Source organism: Mixophyes fleayi, chromosome 1 (assembly GCF_038048845.1).
Source record: "Mixophyes fleayi isolate aMixFle1 chromosome 1, aMixFle1.hap1, whole genome shotgun sequence".
Lineage (NCBI taxonomy): Eukaryota > Metazoa > Chordata > Amphibia > Anura > Limnodynastidae > Mixophyes > Mixophyes fleayi.
The window spans coordinates 71,054,348-71,069,627 of record NC_134402.1 but is presented as its reverse complement, the minus strand read 5'-3'; the positions used below and the strand labels follow the sequence as shown (position 1 = coordinate 71,069,627).

Sequence of the window (15,280 nt, the reverse complement as noted above, 5' to 3'; positions counted from 1 at the left end):
AATGTACAATGCTTTGGACACTTTGTGGCGCCTTATAAGTTCAAGATAATAATAGGAATGTAATTGTGGATGCAGACACAAGAGATTTGTATCTTTATATTTGTATTCGTATTGGAGACCTGCGTGCATGCATTTTCCAGCTTTGTGCAGTTAAAGAATTGTTTATTTTGTTCATTTTTCTCCCACTTGCTCTTTTCTTTTCCCTTTTATTGTTAATGCTGCTGAGGCCGACCTTGAGATCATTCATTTCTTTTTTTTGTTTAATGGACTTAATGGGGCTTGACTGCCCCCTGGTGGTGGTAGACGAAACAGGACAGGGAGAAGCCTTTTGAAGACTGATATAATTGCACCTGATAATTAAAGCCTTGAATTTTCGATTAGACCTTTCCTAGAAAAAGGACGTCTGCACACGTTTTACATGTTATTTATGGATCTTAATAGCTTAGTATCACATGGTCGACTCATTTTATTTGTACCAACCCAACCATGTTTCATTATAAGTAAACATGTAAGGAGCAAACATTAATGACCAATTTTGAAGAATTGTTGAAATGTTTTCTTTCTTTTTCTTTCTATATATAATCCACAGTTGAATTCAAAACTATTTTCTGTGATTCTGTGCTCCCTCAATTAAGGATCTTGGTGAAGGTGAAAGCTTTATACTGCAGCTACAGATCATGACATCTTACCATTGTCTTATTCCTGTTAGTGGATTTTATAGTATTTACATATGTTGAACTACGGTAAATCTATTTTCTATAAATACTGCATTGTTTAAGAGCTGTATATGTTGTACATATCAATGTCATACTTGCCAACTCTCCCGGAATGTCTGGGAGACTCCCGCATTTTGCGCCGGTCTCAAGGACTCCCGGGAGAGTGTGGCAATCTCCCGAATCTGCCCACTTCAGTAGGAAGTGCCCACTTCCTAGTGAAGTGGGCAGAATTAGGTCCCAAACGCAGCGATTCCTGGTGAATCGCTGCGTTTGGCCCCGCCCCCCGCTGTCAAATGACGAGTTTGCGTCATGCCGTCACGGGGGCGTTTCCAAAATGACACGCATTTTGGAGGCCCGCCCCCGTCACGCCCACCTCCCCCCGCAGGCTCCCAGATACCAACATTCTAAAGTTGGTAAGTATGATCAATGTTCTCACAAGAAAATGTTGCCAGCTGAGTGGGGCAGTGTAATAGTTTGCAATAATAAAAAAAAAAATGCTGGAAGTTATTGCCCACACTTCTAATATTTATAAAGACTCTGGAGGTTATTGCCCACTTGCTGGCTGGACACACTTGTATTTTTTTTTTTATTTTTTTTTTATTTTATTTTTTATAATTCAATTTTTCATGACTGGCAGCTGAACCTCTGCCTACCTGGGCTGGTCAGACTGGTGGTCAGTGGTCTCACACACTGCTGGCTGCAGTGCTCACACAGTGCTTACTATAATAGAATAAACAATGGTTTATTCTATTATAATAGGACTACTTTGGACTCAGAGCTGGGGGGCAAGGTTGAGCTCCCAGGAAATAGGTCCTGGGGAGAACACTGCATCTCTAGTGTATTGTACTATGTAGAACATCTCCAATCTGAGTGGTTCATTAACAAAGTGCTGGGGATCCTGTCTGGCTGTGTCTCTGAAGCCATCATGCTAACAGTACCACCTGATTAGACTTGAATACATGGTAAAACTAAAATGTATATCTGTATTTAATGAAGTCTCTAGACTGCACCTTTATTATTATAACGGGGAATAAAAAAAAAAAAAAACATTTTACAGCCTTTCACGTACAGAAGATTGATTTTCGTTTGTTAGAGATCTGCAGATGTCCGATACACACAATGAGCAACGTCTAATGGGGGACCGGTATGAAAACTGGTATAAATGGAAAAAGGTGGTATTGTCCACAACAGCCAATCTGAAGAAAGATGACCGTGTGACTGGTTGCTTTGGGAAATACCATCTTCTTCCTTTACACAGGCTTTCGGAAAATTCCCACTAATGCATTTGTTTTTCTTATGGGCTGATTGAAAACCGTACTATGCCAGGCCATGACATTTTATTGGGTGGTCTCCCAAATGTGGTCAGCCTAAATGTACACTTTATCTGTCTATCTCACACCCTCACCTTTAACGTGTGTGCGGTTTTGGGGGGGGGTTTATGCATATTTTTCTACTTCAGTGCATCTGCTAGTTGGAAATGACAATGCGATATGATTCGGATGAATGCAGAATGCACTGAGATGTGGTTAAGAAGCAATTGCACATGCGGATTTGCATGATATTTTAAGCTGGCAACGTGTGCTTATGATATCAGGATAATTTGGAAATTGTCATCATATTGCAATGTGTGGACCCAAACAGCCGCAGTGAAACATATTAAACCTTCTCCAAGTTGATTGAAGCTGTGTTAGGTTCCGGACACTCTGAGCAGTCTGGTCATTTAGCCCGAGAGCTGAATGACTAGATATTGTCTGATTTAGCCACCAGTGTGTGTGATAAAATTGAACAGTGATCCAATCACTTGGGTTGACCCCCAGCTACTGTCTGTATATTGGTACACAACAAAAAGACACCATTACAGCTTAAAGTATATAGTTACTGCTGATGGAAATATAATAGAAATGCTCTGTGTAAAATTTTGACTGTTTATAAATAAAAAGTTAGTTGTACAACCTCAGTATAGTGTAGGTTTTCGTTTATAGAGCAAAATATTGAACATTTTAGATACACTTACCAGCTACAAGATGTAATAATAATTTTGTGTGTTCTTTCTATCTTTTCTTCGGATCTTCTACTTCTTATTGCAGATAGTTGTTTTTTGGTTTGTTCTTTTTGCTTTTTTTTTTTTTTATATAGCTTGTGGCGTTTCCCCTCACCTAGATAATCCGGCCATGTGGGATGTGAACAGGGCAGGTGCTAGGGTCCATGGCGCCCTAGGCACTTTGTCAAAATTGGTGTGCAAAATTCGGCGCCCCGCTCCCCCCCGGCGTAATTTCCATTCTGTGGCGCCCTCCAGAGCCCGGCGCCCTAGGCAAGTGCCTAACCTTGCCTAATGGAAGCACCGGGCCTGGATGTGAATGTCCTTTAAGTCTGCTGTTTCTCAGTAGTAGTGTGTGCCTGTGTACATCAAGTGGCTTTTGGCTGGCATTGCATCAGTAAGCAGATTTACACTCTGTGCTCTAGGCACCAGTATAATATTAGTCAGTGAGCAATCAAGTTAAATATGTTGGTGCCAGAAGTAAAGCTCCGATACCTGGTTTAAACGTTCTATAAGACTATTTCTATACGTGGCATTTATGTCAATCTCCATATGTAAATGTGAGTCCCCTTCTGAGTTACTCATTCATTTAGACAACTTGAAATCCAGACACCACATTATAAAAGGCACTCTCCATGGTACAACCGTGGTCACTAAATCCAGGTCTTCTGTATCATTGGTTTGATAATGTGTATCCATATAGCCTTCCCTTAACTCCACCACCTTGTCTATATTTATAGTGTGTGTGTGTGTGTAGCTTTTTTTTTTTGTTTTGTTTTCACAAGTGATTCACACAAACAATCTCAAGAGGGCAGCAGTCATTCAGGATGGAGGTGAACATTATATGAACTTGTGCCAGTAAAAATGTGGGTTTTCTGACACTGTAACTAACAAAATAGTCTGAACCCCTCCTGTAACATTCCCTATTAGCTCGGATATGGAGGAAGACCAGAAACCTAGAAGCTAGTCATGTTATCTTGTATACCTATTAGGGCCAGGCTATACTTCTGATTGTGGCATGCAATGGCTTGGTCACATGTGTCCATGAACAACAGTCATAGGATAGAACAGCTGGGGATAGAGGCAGTACACTGCATTTCTCTCTGACCAGCAGGGAAATCATTTTACAGATGGCAAAACACAGTGACACCTTATTAACAAGTTACTGAGTTTCTTAAAGTAAATGTAGTGTTCCAGCCCTAGATATTGTGTCCTTGAAAATATAGGCACATAACTGTAGTATACAATATATACTGGTTTAGGAGGATAGACTGTGCACATAATGTAACTTTATTAACTTTTTACATAGATGTTCACTGATGCAATCACTGCCTACATATAAAGCTTCACAAATGGCAAATTGATCAATTTACTGTGAGTTCTAATATGGCATATGAGGGACATGAGGATGTGGAACCTATTGGTCCCAATGACCCTGTACCCTCTCCCACTTGTGCCCAGGCAGCAGTGGGACACGCTGTGTCCTCCATTGATGCCTAGCCTCCTGCCATTCACAGGCGCTGGGTCCACGAACCATTTTCTGCAGTACTGGTGATGCTGCAATTATACTGCTGTCAGTGCCTCTGGCCCTGCTTGTGACCAATGTTAATGTGACCAGTAACACATCTGATGCAATTTATTAAAGCACAAAATTGACTAATGTAACCATAGAATAAAATGTCTGCTTTGAAAAGTGTATGTTACATGTGAAATCTGATAAATACATGTGATTGTGACTTTTGTGATAACATGAGACTTATTTTCAGAGCTGTATTAGTGGTGACAAAAGAGCAATTAAAGTCAGTGTTTAACATGTATTAAAGGCTGAGTATTGCTGAACTTTATGTATAGAAGAACTGTAGTGTTCATAAGTCTATCATACCCTTCACTCCTCTGCAGCAGACTACAGGGGAGGCTCTTCTCTAGCAACAGATGATCTTTCTGCCGAGGTGTGTGGCTTCATTCATGCAGAGGGAGGGAAATTGGGCAGGCTGGGTATGGCATACTACAAGCATCACCAGCCCACTTAAATGCAGTGTTTTGTGGTTTTTATTCGATAGTTTCCAATGACTAGCTTAGTGTAACCCACAGCTAAGGGAGTGTATATATGTATATATTTCTGTAATCCTCTTGCTGCAGTTGTATCTATCCACTTTGCACATTTACACAACTGATTAGGTTACCAAGTACTGCCATATGAACCAATGTATATTTCTGTTTCTAGTTGATAAAGGAAAGCCAAAGACCAGCCCCAGAGGACCAGTTGCGCAGACACCGCCCGCACCAGTGGACACACAAGCTCTCGAGTTAGCACAGTGCAGAACAGTATGTGAAGAGCAGAAAGGAGTCATCCAGCAACTGAAAGGTCTCCTCACCTGCAGCAACCAGAGGTTTGAAGCACTGACGGTGGTGGTACAACATGTGATAACCCAGGTACTTGTTTCTAACCATGGCTACTAAACACGGACTTATATTACATCAAAAGATTAACTGAAATATAACATTAAAAAATACAGTACGTAGATGAAGGAGGTAACAGTGTTTAAAGAGGGTTTTTTTTTCTTTGGATTACTTTGTCTTAGAATATGGAAGCAGTGTAGTCCTTTCATTATTGTTTTTGAAAGCGGTCACCCAATTAAAAAAAAGCATTGTAGTAAGAGGCATGATTGTTTCATATATGGTTATACTTTCCTCTCCAGAGGTTCAATAGGAAGAGCAGGTGGACGTGACAACTAGGCAAACCTAAAGTGGCAGGGTATCATTACGTGATCATTATACCCATGTCATTAGCTGCTTACTGGGGCTAGGGCTTGATTATATGTTATGGCTCCACCCACCATGCATGCTACAGGTAAGTGCTCACAGGGGATTGGCTTATTCTCATAAATCCGAGAGGTCTCCCACCTAATTAGAGAGTCCCGGGCCGTTTGGCTAGAGTAGACTACTATGCATCTAGTGACTGAATACTGGTGGCAAGTGAGTGTGGTGGTATGAAGAGAGCACATTTAGTGAAGTCTATTGATGAATAGTTTGTCTGTTTTGGGGGTTATTTTGTTTTTCCTACTCTATTAAACCGAAAAAAGCAACAATTTTCCTTCTTTTAATTGGGAGCTAATGAAACTGTCACTTTGCTATAAACCATTCTACAATATTCCCCTTTAATATAGAGTAAGTATTTGCTAATTTTCAATGCCTATATTAGCTAAGCTGCATAATAAAATTGTGCATGCTGTATTAAATTTATATATTGCTCAAGTGACTTTGGGCAGAATATTCAGCTATCTTTCATACTAATGGTAACAATGACAGTGTGTTAACAGCACAAGCCCCATAATGGCTTCAATGTAATTTGGCGTTTTAATAGAGGAATCCGATACCATTGTTCCACAACAACATATCTGATAAAAGTAAGCATGTGCTCATAGATAAAGGCGTCTCTCCCTCAGACTTCCTGAACAATACCAAGTTGGGAACTGTTCTTAATCAAACATCCACAAACTTTGTCGTTTTCACCATATCTCCTATCTGCTAAAAAGGCAGTAACATTCATTCCTCTCTCTGACCCACTGAGGTTTCTCTCTTGTAATATTTGTAGCCAAAATCATAGGCAGATCTGCATGTCCACAATCTTGCACGTAACATTGCATCTAGCTTTGGGTTCTGTGTTTTTACCATCTCTCGGCAGCATCGCATGTGGAAGCACCCACCTCCAATATAATGTATATCCCTGCTTCCTATATTTAGTAATTGTGTAGGTATAACATTAAACTATAATCGTTTGACTCTGCATAATATTACCTGCATATGTCATTCATGTTCCAGACCTATGTTTTGCTTTAATGTATATAATTCGCATGAAGAGTAGAGGCAAACGTTTCTTGGGTGGTAGCAAAATTTAGAAAGCTGCAGCCTGTCAATTCACTAGGAACTGCTGAATTGCGGTCTAGTGATGTCGCTACTACTTAGTGTACTGATTGGCTAATTATTGCCGCAGTTGCCAAAACTGTTGACTTCACAAAGTGTATGTGACTAGTACTGGTAATATGCTATTGTGTGTATTTATATATGTATGTGTATATATTGTGTATATATTGTGTATGTATAATATTTTTGTGGCCGAAAGTCTTCGTCTTGCAAAGTGTATACATTTAACAATATACTGTGCTATATAAATACTTTTTTCTCTTCATTTTGGAGTTTTTCTAATTTTTGAAAGTTTATTGGCAAAGAACAAAACGTAAAGTGTAGGTTGATAACATGTTAGATCTGTTTTGTCAGATGCCCTTGTAGATTAGCAGGTTTGTTAGGAGAACTTTCTGCAAACTCTTGAGCGTGTTTCCACTGCAAAACAATGTGTGAAGTCCTCAGAGAGGCTGTCTGCCTGTAAAAGAACAAATAGGAACACTGCACTATGTATATCAGGAGAAATGACAAGATTAGATGAAGTTTACCTTAATGTTTTTTTCTTTAACAACTTTGTTTTAAATACCAAGCTCTGTTTTTGTTTGGTATCTTTTGTTAATAAGCTTGTTTACCCACGTTACTTTGTAACCATTCTTTCTTTTGTGGATTATAATGTATATTTCTATTTGGTGCTATGATGACTCTGAGATATAAAGAAACGGGATATAATACATCTCTAACACAGCCTGTGATATCTATATCCAAATTGCCGTTGTCATAAGACTTTGAAAAAGTATAGTTTCTCATTAAGCGTTCTAGGCACGACGCGTTAAATAATTCCCTTCCTAAACATGCTGCGTAAGTTCTGGAGATCAAATATTGTCAGTTATGCTTGTGGGTGAAGGACTTGTCCATTGGGATCTTCTATATGGCAACCCACCTTCCCCTCAATGTCCTTGCTTGATGCTGACTTGCCACCTGGTCCTTGGATCGCCTTGTTTTATAAGAATCCCAAGAGAATACATACTTTGGAATATTTCCTTTATCAATTGCCCAGTTTTTGTGTTCTCATTCTCTTATCACCCTGCATTGAAGATTATATAATATGCGGAATGCAGCCCATTGTGCATGAGCCACAATGTTTATTCACAGTATCTCCTATGCATAAAAAAAGCACGGTGTACAGACCCACATGCTTTAATGTCCATTTAATTGCTTTTGTATCCTACACAATTAAAATGGTCTAACAATTTTTTTTTTTATTATTTGATGTACAATTAACACATGTCGTATACATAGGTGTTGACCATGTGTAGATGTTCAGTGTCACAAATAATTCTGTCTGCACTGCTTCCAGAAGAAACAAGAACGTTATTGTTATGCCAGGCTCGCATATATGCAGTGAAAAATTGTATTGGAAGCTTATGAGCACTTAAGACCAGAGCTGGCAGAAGCACCTTGGGGCACCCCTCTCCCTCATTGGGTTCCCCTCCCCATGCGCTGCCAAATCCCCCACTTTACCTTTTGTAGAGCGTGTGGAAGCATCTTGAGTGTGCCGCTGGGCTGTGAAACCATAGATAAGCCCCGCACTCCCTGCGGAGCAGCAGCTTCACAGTTTCAAAAAGCTGCCGGCTGCTCCCCCACCATGTGAGCGCTGAGTGTGGGGGTGCCGAAGGGTAAATAAATACATTGTGCCAGAGTCATTAAGGAGAGCAAGACAAAAAAAGGAGTAAACGCGATCCTGGACAAACCATGTTACAATGCTAGGGGGGCTGCAAATGATTTTATTTTGCATGTAAGCAAAATACTGGCTGCTTTTTCATGTAGCACACAATTACTTGATTGCTTTATTTTTACACTGAAATTTAAAGTTGATCTAGTACATGCCCTATAAATCTGTCCCTACATTTTACGTCTACCTCCCCCTCCAATGCAGCATGGTTTTGCCAAGGTGCAAAGTTATTGCTTTTTTATACATTGCTCTCCTTAACGACCCGGGCCCATTGAGTTCTTTATTTTAGGCAACCCCTAAACATTGGTGCCGTAGAGGCCACCAAGGTGCCCTGCTTAAGGTCTGTATCTTCATGCTTTTCTGATGCGCTTTTTATGTGTTGTGTTCTGATTTATTCCCCTCACCCTTCCACTGGTAATGGAAATATCACTTTTCATATGCTTTACATGAATTTCCTGTGTACCTCATCGTATGGCTAAATATTACATTATTGTAATAGAAGAATAAAAGAAAAGATGAAACTGGGCGAGACGGAAGGAAGATAAGGGCAAAGTGTTAACAAGGACTTGTCCTGTCTGTGATTGTCAGTTCACTGTTGATGTATGTGCAATAATGGCACTTGGACCAGGGGCATTTGGGCTATTAGAAGTGCCCACTGATGACATACCTGAACAATGTTGTCTGGATGATTAGGGTAGCAGGGCACATACTGGATGGGGTGCAGCCACTGCTCACCTGGTTACCATGTGCTTCTCCAGGTGACGGTCTCTTGCATTCTATGTGGGAAACCAGAAACAGTGACTGTAATGTCAGCTGCATTATTGTCTGGTCATCCAGCTGATGAGATTTAGCAGCAGCAATCTGTACTCATTAGACCTACAGGAAACATCATTGTTTTGTGGCTATATAGGATTTTGAAGTGGTTCGAACTTATCCAATCATCTGTCACCAGGCGGTTGCTAACGTTAGGTTGACCTGCCTTCCTCCTTCCACTAAGCTTTGCTGTCCGCCAGGGTATCACTATTGATCAGACAGGAACTCCACTATGGTCTTCAATGGCTTCAATGGCTCTCGTGAACATGGTGTCTTGTAACAGAATACCTCACAGGGAGATGCATAGGAGTAACTAAATCATCTTGACTGTGTCCGGGGTGTTTGTTACTGATTTTATGCTTGTGCCATAAGCCAATGTTTTGAGTACAATTTATTGCAGTTGTGTTATTCTGAAATCTGGTTGTTTGTGATTAGAGCTTCCTTCCTTGCACAGGACATTGTGCTTTCTGTCCAGAAGCAAAGGTTAAGGAAGATGTGCGTGTGTGTGTGTAGCTTTCATAGACCTAATTTTAGATTGTTCTGTGTTAGACATGAGCTCTACAACGATCTATGGAAAAAACTGATGCAATGGACACGAGCCAGCCAAGGATCTTTTTATAGCACAGTTGGCTGTGTGTGGATACTACTGTACATGAAAGCTCAGTTCTGTACTGTACTCTGAGATATGTTGCATGTAATTTTAAGTAATGTGCTCACATGATCTTGTTTAAACCCATGTTTATGGAGTGCTGGAGGTTCTTAAGTTGTTTTACTGAAGACTATGCTTTCTTTTTTCTCCACTTCTGGACAGTATGTTGTGTAATTAGAATTTAATTTGCTTTATTTTTCTATTACTGTGCATTACCCTATAGCCCATCAATGTTCAACGTCCTTATGACCGTATTAACCGCATGTATTGCACAAGCATCATTATGAACCAGTAAACCAGTAAAATCAATGTTTGTTTGTTTTTTATAAAGCACACTGCAAAGTCTAATTGTATTTCTTTTTTCAGGGCATGCTTACTAGAAGTCCTGTTCACACAGCAAACAACCAGAAAATCAGTAAAACTCACACTCACACACACACTCACACTAACAATGGCACCTACCCATTCAAACCTGGACAGGCATTAATGTTAACATGTGAACAGACTGACCACTGTATTCACGTGTGTAACACTTTGCATCTGGCTTTGATGCGGCCTGCCTACTCGGAGCATGTTGGTGGACACGTGCTAGAAAAGGGTGACCAAGGCTTGTTCCTGAAATGCATACAAACACGTTACAGCCTCCAGGGAAGCCTGTTAAAATGGTATGAATTAGTGCAATAATTTGACCTAAAATATGATGTAAGTTACTTCTACATCATAGTACTAGAAAGAGAATTGCATTAAGCAGATAAAGCAGAAAAAATGTTCTTTAATGTCTTTATTGAGCATATTGATCCACCACAGTCATGAGAATCTCAAGGTTAATAAACACTACAGGGTCATTTGATTCCGATGTTCCAGTAAATGAAAACAAATATACACACATATACATTGGTTGTCATGTGTCTTCTCCCTACTCAAATTTATGGAAACAAATCAAGACACCATTGAGAGATTTATGAAAACTTAAGCAACCAGTTCATATCTCTTTTTCAATTCCCAAATAGCAATTGGTACAAACTAGACCATGTCACTAATGTGCCCGAGCCACTGTCAAATTCTAGCTTTTTATGATATTGATTTTTCTTAGGAAGACTATGTCCCTTTCAGCCACCAAAATTGGGACTGCTTAATAAAAACTGTACTATTGGGCCGTTGGAGATGATGATGATGATGCTAGAAAGGCAAACCACTGTTTGCACTGATCACGGATGTATACGGGTCCTGAAGACACGTACTCCTCTCAATTACTTGTTCCAGGAGCAAGATGTACAAACACTCCATAGCGTAACTATATGGCATACGGACTGGCTTTTTGCTCATTTTTTGAATTCAGACTCCCAGGTTACCCCACAAGAAAACATATGTTGTCATTCTTGTTATAGGACTTTATCGTTTCCAGTAGTTGTATGGTCTTCTCACCCCTATAATATTTTTCCCAGAATACTCTGGTTTGATCGAAAGGTGATGAGGCTCAATACTTACTATAGCTTACAGTGTGGCCTTCCAGCAAGGGGCTTGTGATCTTTGGTTGAGCTGTCATTTGTTTGGTTCTTTCCACAATAATTATTTTATAGCCCCAGTGTCTCATCCCCAGAGTTTGTTCCTATCGTGCACAGAGGGATAACATAAAACAGAACTGATCAACCAATGAATCTCTAGTTATTGTAAAACTACAAGCCCCATAATGCTCCTCCAGCAGATAGTCAGCTGATAACTGGCAAGGTGTGGTGGGACTTGTAGTTTCACAATACCTGGATACATAGTGTGGAATGAGTGGCTCTATATAAATAGCTGCTGATGGTGCTCTGTGCTTGTTGTGCCGATTTTAAACTTTTTACTTTTAAGTGTAGTACTGGCTTTTTTTCTGCAGATGTCCCTGTTGTAGTTGCGGTCTATGGAAAGAATTTGACAGACAGCTAGATCTCCATTTACAGCAATGGAAACGACACTACCTGCAGGCTAAAAGATAATTGAAACAAAAAATTGTTTAAGTGCTCCTAATACTAAAGACAGAAAATCCTGTATGCCTAGAAAGTTTCACCCCTCACACACTTGCAACATTTTAAACTATTCTAGGTGAATTTAAGTTTTATTTAATGATTCCGTCTGTTACTAGAGCTTTGAAGACTAATTCACATTGTTACCCCATTAATGCATGGGGTGCTAATAATTGTAAGGTTCCAGTGTTCACAAACATCCTCTAACCACTAGTTACAGTATTCTTTACTGCCCATTGCCTTAGTGATGTTTCTGGTTCATTGATAGGCTGCTCTCTCATGACTGGTTCAGTCCACACTGAACTGTTAGACATCACTGTCATATACCCTTTGTAATTGTTGACAAGATTGTTTTAAATGTCCCTGTTACTATCCAATTGGAATGTGTGCAAGGGAACTATAGGTAAAATAAGTATTGGTTAAAATTTGCCCAGTGCAGTTTCTTATTCAAATACATGCATTATATTCTTGTGTTTTGGACCAGGCACTGCTTTGCTCTTTGGACTAATTTTTGGGAATGGCTGACCAATCTGCCTCAATGCATGCTTGTTAAGTATGTAATAAACAGGAGACAAACTGTAATAATAAACCTTAAACGTGTCCACGCTGCCATGTCATGGGTGAAATTTGTTCATCGGTCTGTAGTTGCATTGTGTGCGGGTTCAAAACAGCTGCAATCCTTTATAACAATATCCTCAAAATTGAGTCTTTTTGGGCATGGCAGAAGGTCAGCGAATGTACTAACAAGCTGCAGTTGAGCCAGAAGTAATCTTGGTGGTTGTCTTAAGGGCTGAATGGCCAGATTTCATATGATTTGACCAATCATATGAGTGGCCAAATTAAACACTAAAACTACAGTGTTTTCAGACTATTATCGGGTCAATCTAACGACAATCGACCGATATCACAATAGTGTGTATGCTGGAATGATTACTTATTATCGTTCCAAAGCCCATCGTATTATTGAACGAGATTTCTAAACTGGATTAAAAATTTTGTTCATCACTGCAACCACGTTGTTCCAATCCTGCAGTGTGTATGCATTTACAATCAGTCGTTGGTAAAATCGCTATAGATAGCAGATTGGTCATTCTGTAGTGTGTACCCAGCCATTCCCTTGGGTTGAGCGGCTGTCCACAGCTTATGGTATTACATTTTTATTCATGTTCTTTTTAAGAAGTTGTAGGAGAAGGTGCTTGACTCATCACATTCCTCTTACATTTATATAATCTCAGAATCTGGTCTTCATCAAACTTGTGCAATATATTCCCATTTTTCCTTTTAACAGTTTTACTGCAAATCTAATGTCTGTATTAAGTCTTCTCCTACACAAATTCCTTCCCTTCCCCTTTTATCCAGTCCAAGATGGGCATGTTAGACCCAGCATACTACCCACAATATCAGAAGGTTATATGCTTCTATTAAAAAAAATAAAAAAATCTATTTCTAAAACTAGACTATTCAAATTGTGTTCAGAATGATTGAATGGTTATATATGGAGTGTTATTCCCCAAATACCATGACTGTAATAAATATTTGGGATTCATATAAATTGAAGTAAAATATTAGTAAGGTTCAGCCTGGCTCCTGCGGGCTTTACTTGGTGTGGTATAATATATTGATATTAATTTAATAACTGGTTTCGGCCTAGTTGCACTTTTTGTGAGACTATACAAAATTATTTAGTTGAGGATCCACTTAATGCCCTTAGTCAGTCTGCCAGTTTAAGCTAGCAACACACTACAGAAAAAGTCTCCCTATGCGATATCTTTAACTATTTTACAAACAATTGAAAGTCCCGATCAACATTCATTTGTGTACACTTGAACTATTTTACATGGATCTGTGCTCTTCATCTGTCATAACCATCGGCTGCGAAGATTGTGACTATGTGGAGATCTGCCTACACTGATGGTCCTGAGTGTATACGCACTTCAGGATTTGGGTGACATTATTCCATTGCTGACAGAGAATTTTAGTCCGGTTATAAAATCAAATGAAACAATATGATGTGCTTAAGTGCAACATGATCGTGGAAGTGTACACACTAATGCGATATCGGACCTAACAGTCGTTTATCATGTGTTTGACATGATGATGGCTGAAAAACCTGTAGGCTGGGTACACACTATAGTGTTTTCAGCCGATTATCTGGCCAATCAAACGATAAACGACTGTTCGACCTGATATTGCATTAGTGTGTATGCTACAACGATGAACGATGATCGTTCCAAAGCTCATCATATTCATTTTATTTTTAAGCCGGACTAAAAATCTTGTTCCATGGAATGATGCTGTTCCAATTCTGCACAAAACCTGCAGTGTGTTCCCAGCCTTAGCTGTTTTTGCAATTTGATTATTATTATTATTATTATTAATTTTTATTTATAGGGCGCCACAAAGTGCTTATCCGTTTAAAGGGTATGGGAAAGATAAATTGTGGTCCCACTGAGAATCCACCAAATGGAAGCAGCCTATCTTATGCTGTAGAGCTTAGATAATTGTATTAAGGTTTTCTGGAGAAATTGGTCATTGCAGCAGTTTTCCTAAGCACCCCTGGTTTTATTCTCAAAGGTTTTTGTCTAATCTAGACCCTTCTGAACCTGGATGTAGTCTTGTTTCTTTACGTTCTCCTTAATTGTAACATATTTTTGTATTTAAGTTTTAATTATTTAGATATTTGAATTTCCTGTGTATATACAATATTAGTATTGCTGTTGCAAATGACCTAAAGTTTACTTGTTTGTTCCCTCCTGGTTGGTCTAGGTAAACTAGCTATTTAGTGATTGTGTTCCCTCTGGATCTGAGCCTGTGTTCTTGGCTGCGTTCCTCCTGACATTCATGTGAGGATTACAAGGTTCTGCTTGGTGCAATGGATAGAGAAAGGGGAGTATCTTGCTGAAATAAGTCACATTGCTATTAACAAACTATTACAAGAAGAAAAACAACATGCTCAACTTTTTCTTGTACATGATCTCTGTTCTTAGTGTGCTTTTATTTTTCCTTTAAACGCATTGTTCTAAAAGCTTGGAAAGCAAAGAATGTGCGCCTTTAATTTTCTAGTGTTACTTGCAAAGAGAATCTTGTTTGATGCATATAATGGATGACCGATGACGTGAGGTATCATCCATAGAGAACAATAGGTCATTATCGCCAAGTGGCAAATTTATCATACAATATATTGATTTTTGAACAAATCTCAGGTATTGAATTTGGAGATGCAGAGGTATCGCTAGAAAGGTCTGCGCTCTCTACACCATCATACAGTTACATCCACTGTAGTGTGACAAAGAAGTAATGGGGTCAGCATTGTGTACTAATTACCACGGTCTTGGGTCTGGGCACTGGCCACTAGCTAGCAGAGGGCCTTGTGTATTATGTACCAGAATGGCTTTTGATTTGTATACCTGTGAATTGGATGTGTAC

At 39.4% G+C, this 15,280-nt stretch overlaps 1 protein-coding gene across 5 annotated transcripts in view; it reads left to right on the top strand.

Moving 5' to 3' along the window:
- The window catches only part of MTUS1 (microtubule associated scaffold protein 1), a 136,852-nt gene that overhangs the window by 81,439 nt on the left and 40,133 nt on the right, over positions 1-15,280 (top strand). For all 5 annotated transcript variants that reach the window (XM_075196455.1, XM_075196473.1, XM_075196465.1 and 2 more), the window contains one exon: positions 4,979-5,187. In XM_075196455.1, coding sequence (XP_075052556.1) covers positions 4,979-5,187 — 209 coding nt within the window. The remainder of the gene's footprint in view (positions 1-4,978; positions 5,188-15,280) is intronic.